This window comes from Pithys albifrons, chromosome 1, assembly GCF_047495875.1.
Source record: "Pithys albifrons albifrons isolate INPA30051 chromosome 1, PitAlb_v1, whole genome shotgun sequence".
NCBI lineage: Eukaryota > Metazoa > Chordata > Aves > Passeriformes > Thamnophilidae > Pithys > Pithys albifrons.
In genome coordinates, this window is record NC_092458.1 from 85516890 (window position 1) to 85530648 (window position 13759).

The 13759-nt window shown below is 41.6% G+C and overlaps 1 protein-coding gene across 3 annotated transcripts in view; it reads left to right on the top strand.

The window, feature by feature from the left end:
* FOXJ2 (forkhead box J2) overlaps window positions 1-13759 on the top strand; it is a 29673-nt gene that overhangs the window by 9557 nt on the left and 6357 nt on the right. The window contains exons 2-7 of one of the 3 annotated variants that reach the window (XM_071557665.1): window positions 8479-8655; window positions 8736-9119; window positions 9634-9708; window positions 11635-11703; window positions 12071-12211; window positions 12630-12828. In XM_071557665.1, the coding sequence (XP_071413766.1) occupies window positions 8641-8655; window positions 8736-9119; window positions 9634-9708; window positions 11635-11703; window positions 12071-12211; window positions 12630-12828 (883 nt within the window). In that variant the 5' untranslated portion in view covers window positions 8479-8640. The remainder of the gene's footprint in view (window positions 1-8478; window positions 8656-8735; window positions 9120-9633; window positions 9709-11634; window positions 11704-12070; window positions 12212-12629; window positions 12829-13759) is intronic. The other 2 variants (XM_071557674.1, XM_071557683.1) reach the window with 2 other exon arrangements.

Below are 13759 nucleotides of genomic sequence, written 5' to 3' on the forward strand. Positions count from 1 at the left end.
TATTTTCAATGGTTCAGCCTTTGGTTCTGACCACTTGCAGTCAGATTTTCGTTTTCCCTATACCTGGCTGCTGTTCCTTTGTCTTATATAGAAGCTTTTCTCTGTTACTGTCTTTAAACTGGAAGGTTAACAGTAATTTTTCACTGAGAGACCCATTTTTTAATGTGAATAAGAATAGTTTTCATTTATAAGGATGTTACACACAGAGATCCAGGTTAAAAGAATGTATCTTTGCAATGCTGTGCAGATCTTCTGAGCAAGATATTCCGAGTGCTGATCTCCTTCTGATGTTGCCTCTAATTTCAGAGACGATGTGGATATTGTATCAGTGTTTGCATATCTTGTACCAAAGGTTTACCAGTGGATGTGATTCTGATACGCAGATAGAATTGCAATTCTTCTCTTCAGCTTCTGTGCTTCCATAAGCTTGGGGGAAATACCTGCTCTTAGATACTGTTTCTCTACCACAGACTTCCTGGTTTCCAAGGGAAAATTTCATTCCAGATCTATGGCCACAAATTTGAATTATTCCAAAAGCAGTAACCGATACCTTTCTCAGTGTAAGTGTAATTGTTCCGTTAATATTCTTAAAGCAAATGTCAAAGACTTCTCTCCTGCCTCGGCATATATTTAGAATTGCAGCTTCTGCTTCCTATGGTAAAATATTGCACAGTGGTTCTGATGCTGTAGAGACATTTCTGTTGTGGTGATGTATTTTCATTGTGCTTCTTCAAACTGCTTGGTTTACTTTTTACTTCAAATCTGTTATTGGGAGGGTTGTCATGGGACATTTGGCTTATTATTAGAATAAATCTTTTCTAGGAGTCTTATTACAAAGGAAATAACTTCCAGCTCAAAAGTATTTTAGGCTTACCAGTATTTTCAATACAATTTGTTGCTGCTTCTGACAGGTGTTACGTATTCCCCACTTTCCCTTACACAGCACCATAAATAAATAAACAAGTCCTAACTTTGAACAGATATTTTCAGTCTGTCTAAGGGGTGGCTGCAGTGTTTGTGTAATATTTCTCAATGCATTTTTTTTCCTGCATGTTTATATAGGAGACAACAAAAATATTTGATTAGTTGATCTTATTAAAATCTGGCAAGGCGTAGCTGTGCTCCATCCTAGCCTGTTACACCCGTGAAGATCCTGTCTCCCTTGACATGAGCATATTTCAGACTTTGGCTGCAATGCCATCTGTTGATAAGTTTAAATAAGCAGGTCATGTTTTGTAAACTACACCATTTGTCAGCATCATACAAAGCTAGGACATAATTGCCTTTGGAGTTGAATCCTGATGCGCTTCCAGCATGAGAGTTTTGGTGACTTTATAGTCCTCACAAGACTTCAGGCTCCATTACTACCAAAAATGTCTGCACAGTCAGTGCTGTTCATTTACTTGGTTCAGAATACAAAACTATACCTTGCTTGTGCACCTGGCACAAAATGGAGGGAATTGAAAAGTCCTATGTTAAAATGTACTATCATGATATTTATATTATCAGTAACTATTATGAAAAGAAATTTGTTTTATTTTTATTTTTCATTGAGACGTATTATGAATCTTACGTTGTTGAGATTTCTATTTGTTAACGGAAAATTGTATCTGTATAACAATTTAATTATAACAAAACAATTAGTCCAGTAATTTATATTAAGCTACACACAGTCTAGGACGGTCCTGCGGTGTAAAGGAGAGCACTCTGGACTCCGAATCCCAAGGACCTGAGTTCGAGTCTCAGTGGGACCGTCCCCTGGCAGTTCAATGCCTCCCTGCCATCCCATCCCGTCACATCTCGGATGCTCAGCAGGGTCAGCCCCGGTTAGTACCGGGTGCTGTGACAGTCCCGAGGACTTCCCTGTCACTGTCCAAGCTCGCTCGGCCGTGGCAAATGGACCTCAGGACTGAAACGGTGGGGCCAGTTCTGTGCACGCTGTGCCTCACCTAAAACATCCCCTGCGCAGGCTGGAAGGGCACGTGGGGAGAGCCCTGCCCAAATCTGTGTTCGCGAGGTTTGGCCATACACGTACACAGTCTAAAAGTTTTCATTTTCCTCTAACTCTGATTTTCAGTACATCTGAATTTGTACCGTAACTTCTATCCAATTTCCATTCAGGATACCATAATCACGGAATCACCCGTGTTCTTTGACACAAAACAGAACTGAATGTTGAAGGCCATTCTGTCTTGCACACTGAGTGGTTCTGAGGGGGGTACAGAGCCAGACCTCTGTGATGTGGGCAGGTGCAGGTTGTGTTGGTTCATGCTCGTACAGGTGGTACCACATGATGTGTGCTTTGGTGCCAGGAAATTCCTCCTCTTGGATTATTTTTCCCTTCATGGCTCATGGCTAGCAGGAACTGTGTGCCCCATGTTAACACCCCTGCAATCCTACAGTTAATTGGGAAAACCTTTTCCAGCTTGTTCTACTGCTCCCAAAGTCAGGAAGCATGGTTCCAGGATATGGCAATTTCTCTTACTTCCTTGCCCAAGGATTGGTTTTCCTTTGTTCACATGGCACTGCAGACAGAAGTGTGCTTCCAAACTGCAGTGCTTTTCCTTTGTCACTGACATGACTCCTGTCACTCCTTCCAGGTTAAGTTTTATTTTATGAACAATACCCAGCAGCCTCTCTGTCTTCCTTCTGCATTTGATTCCAGAAACGTAAACATACTCCCAGGCACTCAGCAATAGGACAAGGGGGCACAGGCTCAAGCTCTGCCAGGGGAAATTTTAAGTTGGAGATCAGAAACAAATTCTTTCCAGAAAGAGTAATCAGGCATTGGAATGGCCTGCCCAGAGAGGTGGTGGATTCCCCATCCCTGGAGGTTTTTAACCTGAGATTGGCTGTGGCACTGAGTGCCATGATCTGGTAAAGGGACTGGAGTTGGACCAAGGGTTGGACTTGATGATCTCGGAGGTCTTTTCCAACCCAATCGATTCTATGATTTTCTGATGACTTCTTAAAAGTAGTACCAAAATGATGGATAGAAATTTCAGACTGTGTAGATAATCAGGTTTCTTTAAAAAAAAAATTCTTACATGAAACAAATATCTCTATGAGAACATTTGCTTAGAGAAGATCAGATTTTTAAGTATTTTCTTCCTGCTGTCTTAGTTCACACCTTCTTATTTTTGAGGGAAAACACATATCTTTAAAAGGCAAATTTCTCTTCCTGCCAGAATTAGCAAAGTTGATTATTTCCCACTTTCTGTATTGGATAAGAACACAATGTTTTTGCATGCGTAATTTATGCAAGTACGTCAGAATTGCCTTTTTGTCATCAAAGGGGAGGGTCTTTGTTTCTTCATGCACGTGATATTATGTTTTACATTTTCTATTTATGCTTTGAGGCAGTTTCCTCTAGTTGACATGCTGCTTACCTTTCTGTTTCAGAAAGGTTGCAGTCAAATTGTTCTTTTTTGCCAGCTTTGATTTGACCTTTTCTGTTTGCTAAATACCTGAGAAAACAGGTGTATCTCTTATTATGTTGGAGGGATATTGTTAGTTAGATCACTGGATCTGTGTTTGAGGTACCTAAATTCAAGTGGTCATGTGTTCATAGGTGTTCTACAGCAATGTCTGTCACTGCTTGGTAGTTTGTCGTGCATTTCTTCTCTCTCAAAGTTTTTGTTGAGAAATCTAAGTTTAGTCTCCTTTGAATGTTTTGCCATAGTGTTTCATTGGACCAGAGTAGCAGCAAATAAAGCAATAGTGAAGGTAAACAAAGAAAAGAAATTTATTTAGATTTGTTCTAGAACTTGCCTCCTCTGTTATCAGTGCACAGCATCGTTTCATTCATTGTATGGCTCCCTGCTTCAATCATCACTGATTCTGACTGGTCAGCCTTTGAGTTCAGCCTTAAAGAATCTTTCAGGCTATAAATGTTCATTAACTGCATTCAGTGTGACCCTCGGAGTGTTGTTCCCCACATTTCATACATTTTTCAGTCCTGATACATAAGTAGCAGTGATCTTAGGTAAGATCTGGCTGGCTTGGACCAAGCACTGCAAAGTAGCAGGGCAGGCAAAGTACTGATTCCTTCAGGGCAGCAGCAGGGATTGTCCTCACTATCCCATAGACAGAGCCTGGCTTGCATTTGCAGCGTGAGGTTTGATGTGCTGCTGGTTACAAATATTCAAAGTAAGGCAGTAGCTTTCCTGGAAAGCTGTAGTGAAGTATTACTAGTCCCAAGTGAATTAGTGGTTATTAAAAGATATTCAACGCAAGGATTGTCTTTAATACATTTTTCTTATGAACTGGACAGATCTTTGTCTGTTTAACTGTAGTTTGGGATCATTTGCATTTTTGCATCTCTGACCTGTGTGACTTGGGGTTGTACTGTAACTAGTTAGTGTTTGGGAAATGAAGACTCTGCAGTCAGTTTCCAGCTTTTGAGGGTGGTTTGGACTTGGCTGTCTTACCCTTGCTTTTTACACTCAGCCAAATACATAAACAGATAACATTTACCTTGGAAAGCGGGAGAATTCTGGTTTTCAACTTTCTTTTTACTTCTTCAAAGTTAATTCTGGCTTGTTGCTAACGTGGTAGGGTATTTTAAAACATCCTTAAATTCAGTTCATTGTGGTTATTAGTTACTACTATTTTTTTTTCTTTCTTTGAATGGAATCACATGAGAAGAGTTCAAAAGATTTGCCAGGCAATAAGCTGGAAAGGGAAAGTTGGAAGAATCATCAGCCACTCTGGTTTGGCTGCAGTCTTGTTTTATTATACCATTAAGTAGAGACAAGCTGGTGCACCAACCACTTGGATCAGGTGGCTGAGTTATACAACAGAAATTAACAGTAATATTTACTGCATAGCAAGTATTATTTTAAATAATTTAGTAGCCAATTACACAGAGTTATTTTTGCTCTGGAAGTGTTTTGGAATTGCTACCTTACCTAAGGTTTGACTATGCCTAATTATTACAGATCCTGTATTGCCAACATACAGGCTTTTAAATCCAGTAGCATGATAAACTTCAAACCTGGAAAAAAAACTATGACTCCACTTCTTTGAAATTTTCCATGTGATTGCTGTTGGGTCTGAGCCTTCACTTTCTGTCCTAAATTACTGCCTCGTGTATATGTTCTTAAAGAGCTGCTGTGTTTTACTGGAAGGTGGTTGTTTCAGTTCTGGGTGACTAGTGCATGTGTGTACACAAAATTTTTTTTATTTAAGATTTTGGGATTTTGTTCTCTTGTCAAAGATTTCTATAAACCAAGGAATGAAAAATATTAAAATTCTTAGTGTGGGTGTAATCTGACCCAATTCTAAACTTGCTTGTCTCCCTGACAAGTATATTTTACACAAATGCATAAAGGCTCATGTATTTGCTGATGGGGGTGTTGCATATCAGCCTTACATTTTACTGCATAGCAAATCATCCCAGATGCTCTACTGACATAACCTGGGCAAATATGAAACTCTGTGGAAACTGCAGTTTTTTCTTCTGCCTCTTGAATTTCTGGTGTTTCAGATTGGTGTCTTAATCTGCCATAGGCTTTTATAACCTAATTTTCTTGATTTCTATGCTTACCTTAAAAAAAAGGGGGGGGGGGGGGCGGGGCGAGCAAGCTGGGCTGGAACTGAAAAATTTGTCTTTACCTTGGAGCTGTATTGTTACTGCAACTGGTATTTCATAGTGGTTTAACAAGAAGCTGTAATTTGTTGTCTGATTGCACCATGGAAATTAAAATTCATATGAGGCACACTTACAAAGTTAGGCATTCGACTTAATAATTAGTTCATGTTTGTTTTCTCACAAGTAAAATACTGCTTTTAGTGAGGGCTGTACCTGTGAAGTTGTATATATGTACATGTATGCCCAGACTTGGTGAATGCAGATTTGGGCAGGGCTCTCCCCACGTGCCCTTCCAGCCTGCGCAGGGGATGTTTTAGGTGAGGAACAGCGTGCACAGAACTGGCCCCACCGTTTCAGTCCTGAGGTCCATTTGCCACGGCCGAGCGAGCTTGGACAGTGACAGGGAAGTCCTCGGGACTGTCACAGCACCCGGTACTAACTGGGGCTGACCCTGCTGAGCATCCGAGATGTGACGGGATGGGATGGCAGGGAGGCATTGAACTGCCAGGGGACGGTCCCACTGAGACTGGAACTCAGGTCCTTGGGATTTGGAGTCCAGAGTGCTCTCCTTTACACCACGGGACCGCCCTCACCTGTGAAGTTACCATCCTGCGTTTTTGGTTGCATGGTGGTCTGTCCATCCCCACTGGACAAAACTGTATTGTTGCTTTTCCCTTGTATTATTCAGGAAATTATTTGTTTTGGTTGTTTTGGGGGTTTTTTTGTGTGTGTGTTTTTGGGTTTTTTTTGGGTTTGTTTTTTGTTGTTGTTGAGTTTTGTGGAGGTGTGTGTGTAAATTTCAAATAATTCAAAAAGTATTGTTCAATAAACCACATCTGGAGGCGGATGAATAATGCAAAGCCTTTTGCAGCTCTCTAGTTTGCTGTGTAGCAAGTGAGTTATCGCTGTCATATGTGATAGTGTGGCAGATGAGTAGATGGGTAAGTTGGTAGCAATTGAGCTTTTCCTTTCCTCCACAGACAGAAAAATGTTTCCCCTCGCCATAGATACTGTAGCCCTGCAATTGCATAAGTGCCGCGAGTGTCAGTGACAATGTTAGCTGTGCAACTGGGTGGTGTTTTTTGAGGCCAGGGCTTGCCTGTGGGGGTTGAGAGATGCATTTTGTTGGGATATTGTGTGGATATTTGAGCCCTAAGAAGTGTTGTGAGCACATCCATGGAAATAAAAGGTTTAGTGCATGCAAATGCGTTGGAATATGGACTTAGGTGCTTTGGTGCTGTGAGAGCACTTCAGTGCAGTAGGGGAAGGTAGAATCATAGAATCGATTGGTTTGGAAAAGACCTCCGAGATCATCAAGTCCAACCCTTGGTACAACTCCAGTCCCTTTACCAGATCATGGCACTCAGTGCCACGGCCAATCTCAGTTTAAAAGCCTCCAGGGATGGGGAATCCACCCTCTCTCTGGGCAGGCCATTCCAGTGCCTGATTACTCTTTCTGGAAATATTTTTTTTGTGATCTCCAACTTAAATTTCCCCTGGCAGAGCTTGAGCCTGTGCCCCCTTGTCCTATTGCTGAGTGCCTGGGATGCATATGTATAATACATATGGTTGTGGGAGAAGAACAGGTAGCTTCTGTGTGGAAATGCTGGGTGCATCTGTCTCTGGATCTGTGCATCCACACTGTGTTATTGTCAAATGCCTATTTTTAGAATGAGTACCTAATTGGTATTCATGCAGATGGGTGTCTCCCTGTCTCATCTGATCCACTCATCTGAGTGATGCACTCGGTGGGAGGTGTCTGCTGACGAATCTTGCCTAAGCAGAGTGTGTTCATGTCAGTCTGTTCTCTTACATGTATGCATGTGTTTAATTTCACAATTGTCTATGTAAGTATGTGCTCATGTGTTTGTCTTTTCCTTTTGTACGGGCTAGCATGCTCAAAGGCAGTACCATCTAATCCTCTGAGGGGACTAATTTCAGAAATGAAAGGCACAGAACTTGCATCCCTTCAAGACATGATTCTTCTCTTTATTCAAAGAATAAGCACAGAGCAGTGCAGGTTGTGGCCATGGAAACTTACCTACCTCATTGTAGACTTCAAGGGATTCCTCCTAGTACAGTGATGCAGCCAGTTGTAAGAATGATGAACTTGGTGCTACCTTGTCTACTACAAGAGACAACATAAAAGTTTGTGTGTTAAGTGCTCAAGTTCCTACAGGTTCATGCTGCTAAATATTTTCTTTATATAAAATAATTGCTAAGTAGTGATCCCTGGGTACAACTGCAAGCCAGGTGTGTTTTATTTTTATGAGGGGAAGTATATAATATTTATGAGAAAAGATCCTGAGTCTCTTCCTACCCTGTGGCAAACTTGTGTAACTTTGGATGAGTAAGTTTTTCCTGTGTCTTAGAAATGGAGAAGATATTTACCTGCTATATTGTGAAGTAAGCAAGATTTAATTCAATTAAAAAAATGTATTTAGGAAAAATTGGTTATGGTAGGCAAAGCTTTAGCTATTAAGAACTTAATATAGTCTGTTCCAACTTGACATGGTAGATGTAATTATCTATATGTAGTATTATGCATGATCTTGGTGTTTTAAAATGAGATATGTAATCCTAGCTCTAAGGAATAGGATTCATTATAATGTCACCTAATGCAAAAAAAGAGGCTAGGCCTTGGAGAGGAATTAATTTCCCCCCAAATTAAGACAGTCCTGACTTTGCAGATGATCTAATTAAATTGTCATTTGTATATGGCATAAATGAGTATTCCCTTTTAGCTATGATTTTCCTCTTGCCTGACATAGTAAATCTACTGGGTTACAGGTAATCTTGGTGAAGGGTACCAAGGTTATATGGATTATGTAGTAAAGGAGTCAATGTGATACAGCTGCTAAAAGAGCTCCACTTCCTTTGAACAGGTCTTGGTTCTTCACCTGGAAACAGTGCTCTGAGTAAGACTGTCCTAGCAGTGTTACCATCAGCACTGTCCCAGCTGCTGCAGCAAGGATGGTGCTCTCGGAGACAATTGTAGGCCTTTTTGGGTGATTCTGTCTGGCTGTGAATAGGGTGTATGAAGTAGGATGATCTTCACACAGGTAATTGTGATAGGGAAGAAACAGAGGACGAATGCAAATGAGTTTTTTTGTTCTCAGAGGTCACCTTGTTTGTGTCTCAGGAGTTTCCTTTCTTCTCCTTTCTTCTCACAGGTACTCCTTCTTCCAGCACCATGGCCTCCGACCTGGAAAGCAGCCTCACTTCCATAGACTGGCTCCCACAGCTTACTTTAAGGGCTACTATTGAAAAATTAGGGGGTTCCTCACAAGCAGGACCTCCAGGGTCTGCCCGAAAGTGTCCCCCAGGCTCACCAACAGATCCTAATGCTACCCTGAGTAAGGATGAGGCTGCAGTGCACCAAGATGGGAAGCCACGTTACAGCTATGCCACTTTGATCACATATGCCATAAACTCATCACCTGCCAAGAAGATGACGCTTAGTGAGATTTATCGTTGGATCTGTGACAACTTTCCCTACTACAAAAATGCTGGTATTGGTTGGAAGGTGAGGGCTTGCATCACTAAAGTATTCTTTTTGCCTGTTTACAAGACTTCTTTTCTTAATTCTGTGCAAAATATCCTCACTGAGAAAAATAAGATGTGTAAAAGTAAACTGACCAACTGGAGAAAATGCAGAGCCAGAAGTCTCATTTTCTCTGAGAATTTTGCTGTATGTGGTGCCCCCTCAAGAAGGAGTGTGCAAAAAGAAAACCCCACCAACAACAACCAAGAAAAAGAACAAAAACCCCCACAAACTGCACATCACTACCAAGCTCTGCATCATACTACTACTATTTTCACTGCACCCCCTGTAGATGTAGAGCTGGTTCATCCCCATATTTTCATCCAAATCCACCTCTCTCTTTCCACAGCTTCTCTTCTGCTCCACTCCATGTATATGTAGTGAGCTTTGGCTTTTGAAATTCACCATCCTATTTTCTTTACCTGCTCCAGGGCACACTCAGAAGACTGTATGTTTTTATTGTAGCACTTACCTGTATCTCTTACTCTCTCATCAGAACTCTATTCGTCATAACCTCTCTCTGAATAAATGTTTTCGAAAGGTGCCTCGACCGAGAGACGATCCTGGGAAGGTAAGAAATCAACATACTCCTGGGCAAGCAATTTAAAACTGCAGGGAATAAGCTGGCGTTGCCCTTTCTAACTCACGGTTGGAATTTGAAACCTAAAGTGTAGGCAAAAATGGAAGCAGTAGTAAGATTTACTGCAGTCCTTTGGCTGCAGACACATTTACTTAAAGGGAACCTCTCAAGGAGCCCTAGTGGTTTTAGTAATTCTTTTTCTTGCCTGTGCTCTTCAGTTGACTGTAAAGATATGGAAGAAGTTAAAAATAGGGTGGAACGTACCTTATCAGTTTTGGAGATTTTTCTTCTTGATCTTTGTGTTAAATGTAGGTCTAGTCCAACCTGTTCTGTTATGAAAGACCATAGTGGCTGCTGAACAGCAGGGCTATGACATGACAGGCATGGCTGATCCACTGAAGTGAAAGCAGAACTACTGCCTACCTAGACTGCAAAATACTTAGTGTTGGAAAAAAATATCATCACCACATAGTTTATATCTGTAGAAATCATTTACAAGAATTTAGGAATTTGTTGGCCAAGTAAGGGCTAATAAAGCTCTGATGGTATGTATAGATTGTAAAGGGGAATTGTTAGCAAAACCAAGACTTGGCATCTTGGCATGCAGATATTATTGTTTAAAAAACCTCACAGTTAAACAGGCAGAATGAGATGGTGGGGCACGAAGTTACGGATTTAGACAGAAAGATTGTCTCTTCCTCCTCATCCTAAAGTTACCAGAAAGGACCACTTGCTCAAGCCTTTTATTTATATTTAAAGGACTGTGTGGTCTCGGTGTCTATAAATGGAAGTAGTAGATCTTTGAAGATCACTGCTCAAAAATACCATTGATTATATGGCTTATTCCACAAAATCCTAACTGACTTAAGGGTATATGTTTGCAGGTGTTCATTGGCATGTTGGGCTGGGCTTATAATGAAAGCCTGTTCTGCTACTTACTCAGATTATTCAGATTTCAGTTGGAGATTAAAATGAGCTAAATTACACTGTGGAATTCTCTTTATACTTACTCAGAAAACAGCACACATAACAATAGACAATTTTGTGTTGAAAGGAACCTCTGGAGGTCAACACGCACCACCCACCCCCCCCTCCCAAACGGGAACAATTAGATTAGGTTCTTTAGGTTCTTGTTGGATTTGAACATCTCCAAGGATGGATATAGCAAAACTGGACACTTGTTCCAGTGCTGCACCATCAGCATTTTGAAGAAATTTTATTCATATCTGACTGTACTTTCCCTTGCTGTAACTTGTATTCATTGCTTTTGTGTTGTACATTTTTAAGAAGAATTTGATTCTGTCATCCTTTATAATTTCCTTATGCAGTTGAAGACAGTGGTTAGATCCCCTTAGCTTTCTCTTAAGAGTCTAAGCTAAACAGATCTTTGTGTGACCTGCTTGTATGTTATTTGTTTTAGTTCTTAATCATTGTGGTGGCCCCTCTCTGGATACATTTTAGTACATCAGTGTCTGTCTTGTACTGAGAACCCCCCAAACAGGCAGAATCCTCAAAGTGGAGTCTCAGAACCATGGAAAAAGAGCAATCCTTCTACCTGTCTCTGCCAAATCAGAATATTAAGTTGGTTCTCACCAGTCAGTAACAAATTCAAGTTGGGAGAAAGCTGCTGAAGGAAGCTGCTCTTTTGTGCTGGCCCAAAAGAATTCACCTGTCCTGTCTCACGGTGGAAGAGTAGAGTATTCTGCCTTCCACCAGCAGCATCATATCTCACTGTGCAGTGCAACTCAGTGCAAGAGGGGAATCTCTGTACAGCACCCAAGTCTCTGTCTGATGTTCTAGAGGGTGGTCCATGTGGGCCTAATGATTAGTTGGTGCTACATTCCATGAGTCAGTCGTCCCCTGCTTCAGGAACCTCTGTGATTGAATCATGCATTCACCAATGGATCTTCTTTCCAGGGCTCTTATTGGACAATAGATACATGTCCAGATATATCTCGCAAGAGGCGGCATCCTCCAGATGATGATGTGAGTGTTCTTCTTTCCAGACAGCATGGAATGGGGTGGGAATTCCCTTCTTGTTCAAATGAGTTCTTCCAGCACCAGACCATGGTAGTGTTTTGGGGGCAGGTTGTACAGATGGGGAGACAAAGGCTGGGAATGAATGAACTAGTGTGTATGTCCCGCTGGTTGGCTGTTGTTGCTGCTATTCAGTAGAAAAGTTAATCTTGTGTAAAGTCCTTATCCTGACTTTTCAGTGACTAAGGCCTAGTCCTACTCTTTTTTAAGCCATGAACTTCTACAGCGGGGGAGCTGGCTTCCCATCTGCAGTTTCACTTCTCCATCTGTTTCTGATTTCTGATCCTTTCCTTTTCTCTTTCTTCCCCATTCACAGATACCACAAGACTCCCCGGAGCAAGAGGCAAGTAAAAGCCCCCGAGGGGCTGTTCCAGTCAGCACAGAAGCCTCTTTGCCGCCTGAGGCCACCCCTCAGATGACAATCCAGAGTACTACCCCCATTGCCAACTATAGTCAGGTGAGCAGCAGGGAAAAAGATAGAAGTGGGAGGAGTGCATGAACAGAAAAGCCAAGTGGTGAGGAGAGGGAATTGTGAAAATTGTGATATGGAGGCAAAAATAAAAAGAAGGGAAGGAGCTGAAATTGCAGATAGAAAATAAGGAGGAAGTGAATTTTAGCAAAGGGCTGGATGAGCATAAGGATAAAGGCATAATGGTATTACACAACTGAAGAAAATGCTGGAGCCATTGTGCCTGCAGAGGGAGGGTGATGGTTGATGTTCCTCAAGGAAAATGGCATTTGGGAAGATTTGCTGGGAGATGAGCTAAGTGATAATGGGCTATCGGTGCATGTTCTATGTGTGTCTAGTCTCTGGATCTCTGTCTCAAGTTACAAAACCTAGTACAAGCTAAAGGCCTTATTTCTTGTTCCCTCAGCAGGGTGCAGGGCCTGTGGATGTTGCCTCTACTGTAGCAGGGGGGCAGGGCCGTGAAGGGGCTGATGTGCCACCCCCGCTGTACAGTGCCAACCATGACTTCAAGTTCTCCTACTCTGAGATCAACTTCCAGGATCTTAGCTGGTCTTTCCGAAATCTCTACAAATCCATGCTGGAGAAATCATCTTCCTCTCAGCATGGTGAGTAACTACATGCGTCATGTGGGGTGGGCAGGTATCTGCCCACACAATCTTGTCCATTTGGCATCTCTCAGATATTTCCTCGTTTAGGAGCCTGTGCAAACAGACTTGCCTTCTTTGGCATGCTGTAATTACTTCTGCCAGGAGCAGATAAGAAATCTATACATCTTTTATCTATTGCTCCCCCTAGTTCTCTTAGAATAAAGAGGATAATGATTTAAAAATACCTTGTGTTGATAAAAATTCAAATACTGAAATGGCAGAAACTGAGAGAAATGCAGTCCTGAAGAAAAGCATGTCAGAGTAATATTCAGTCTGTCAGACTAGAAACCATAAGAGGGAGGGGATTGTTGCATATGGAGTTTCTCCAGGAGGAGAGAGAAAAGTCATCATTGCACAGATCTGTTAAAACAAGGTTTGTACAAGGTCTCGGAGAACTGTGCTTCGAGGATTGAGAGCAAAGAAGCCTCTGACCCCATTTATAGCTCGCTTTTCTGGGATTGAGGAAGCAGCCACTAGAGGGCATAATCGCTACAGGGTTGAGATGTCCGCGGAAAACACTTCAGAAAAGCCTACAGTTCTTCCTGCCTTTAAATGCTCTTCTAAATACTAATCTGGAATAAAAAGGAATATATTATTACATGAGCCTTTCACCTGCACTGTCAGCCATCACACAATGGAGGCAAAGTTTGCTACTCTGGGAGGAGCCTCCTGAACTTGTAGCTTCCGTGACATAAAAATTTATATAGTTTTAGTGCTTTCATCATGCTGGCACTTGAGATTCCTAGTAGGATCCTGTTTCATGAGGTGTTGTAAGCTGAGCAAGCTACTAAAATGTAGAGAAGACCTTGGAGTCGTTTTTTACAAATTTAGCAGTAGTCTGATGTTTTTTTCTGTCCAAGTCTTAGGCTGTAAGGCAGTCCAGGAAAAC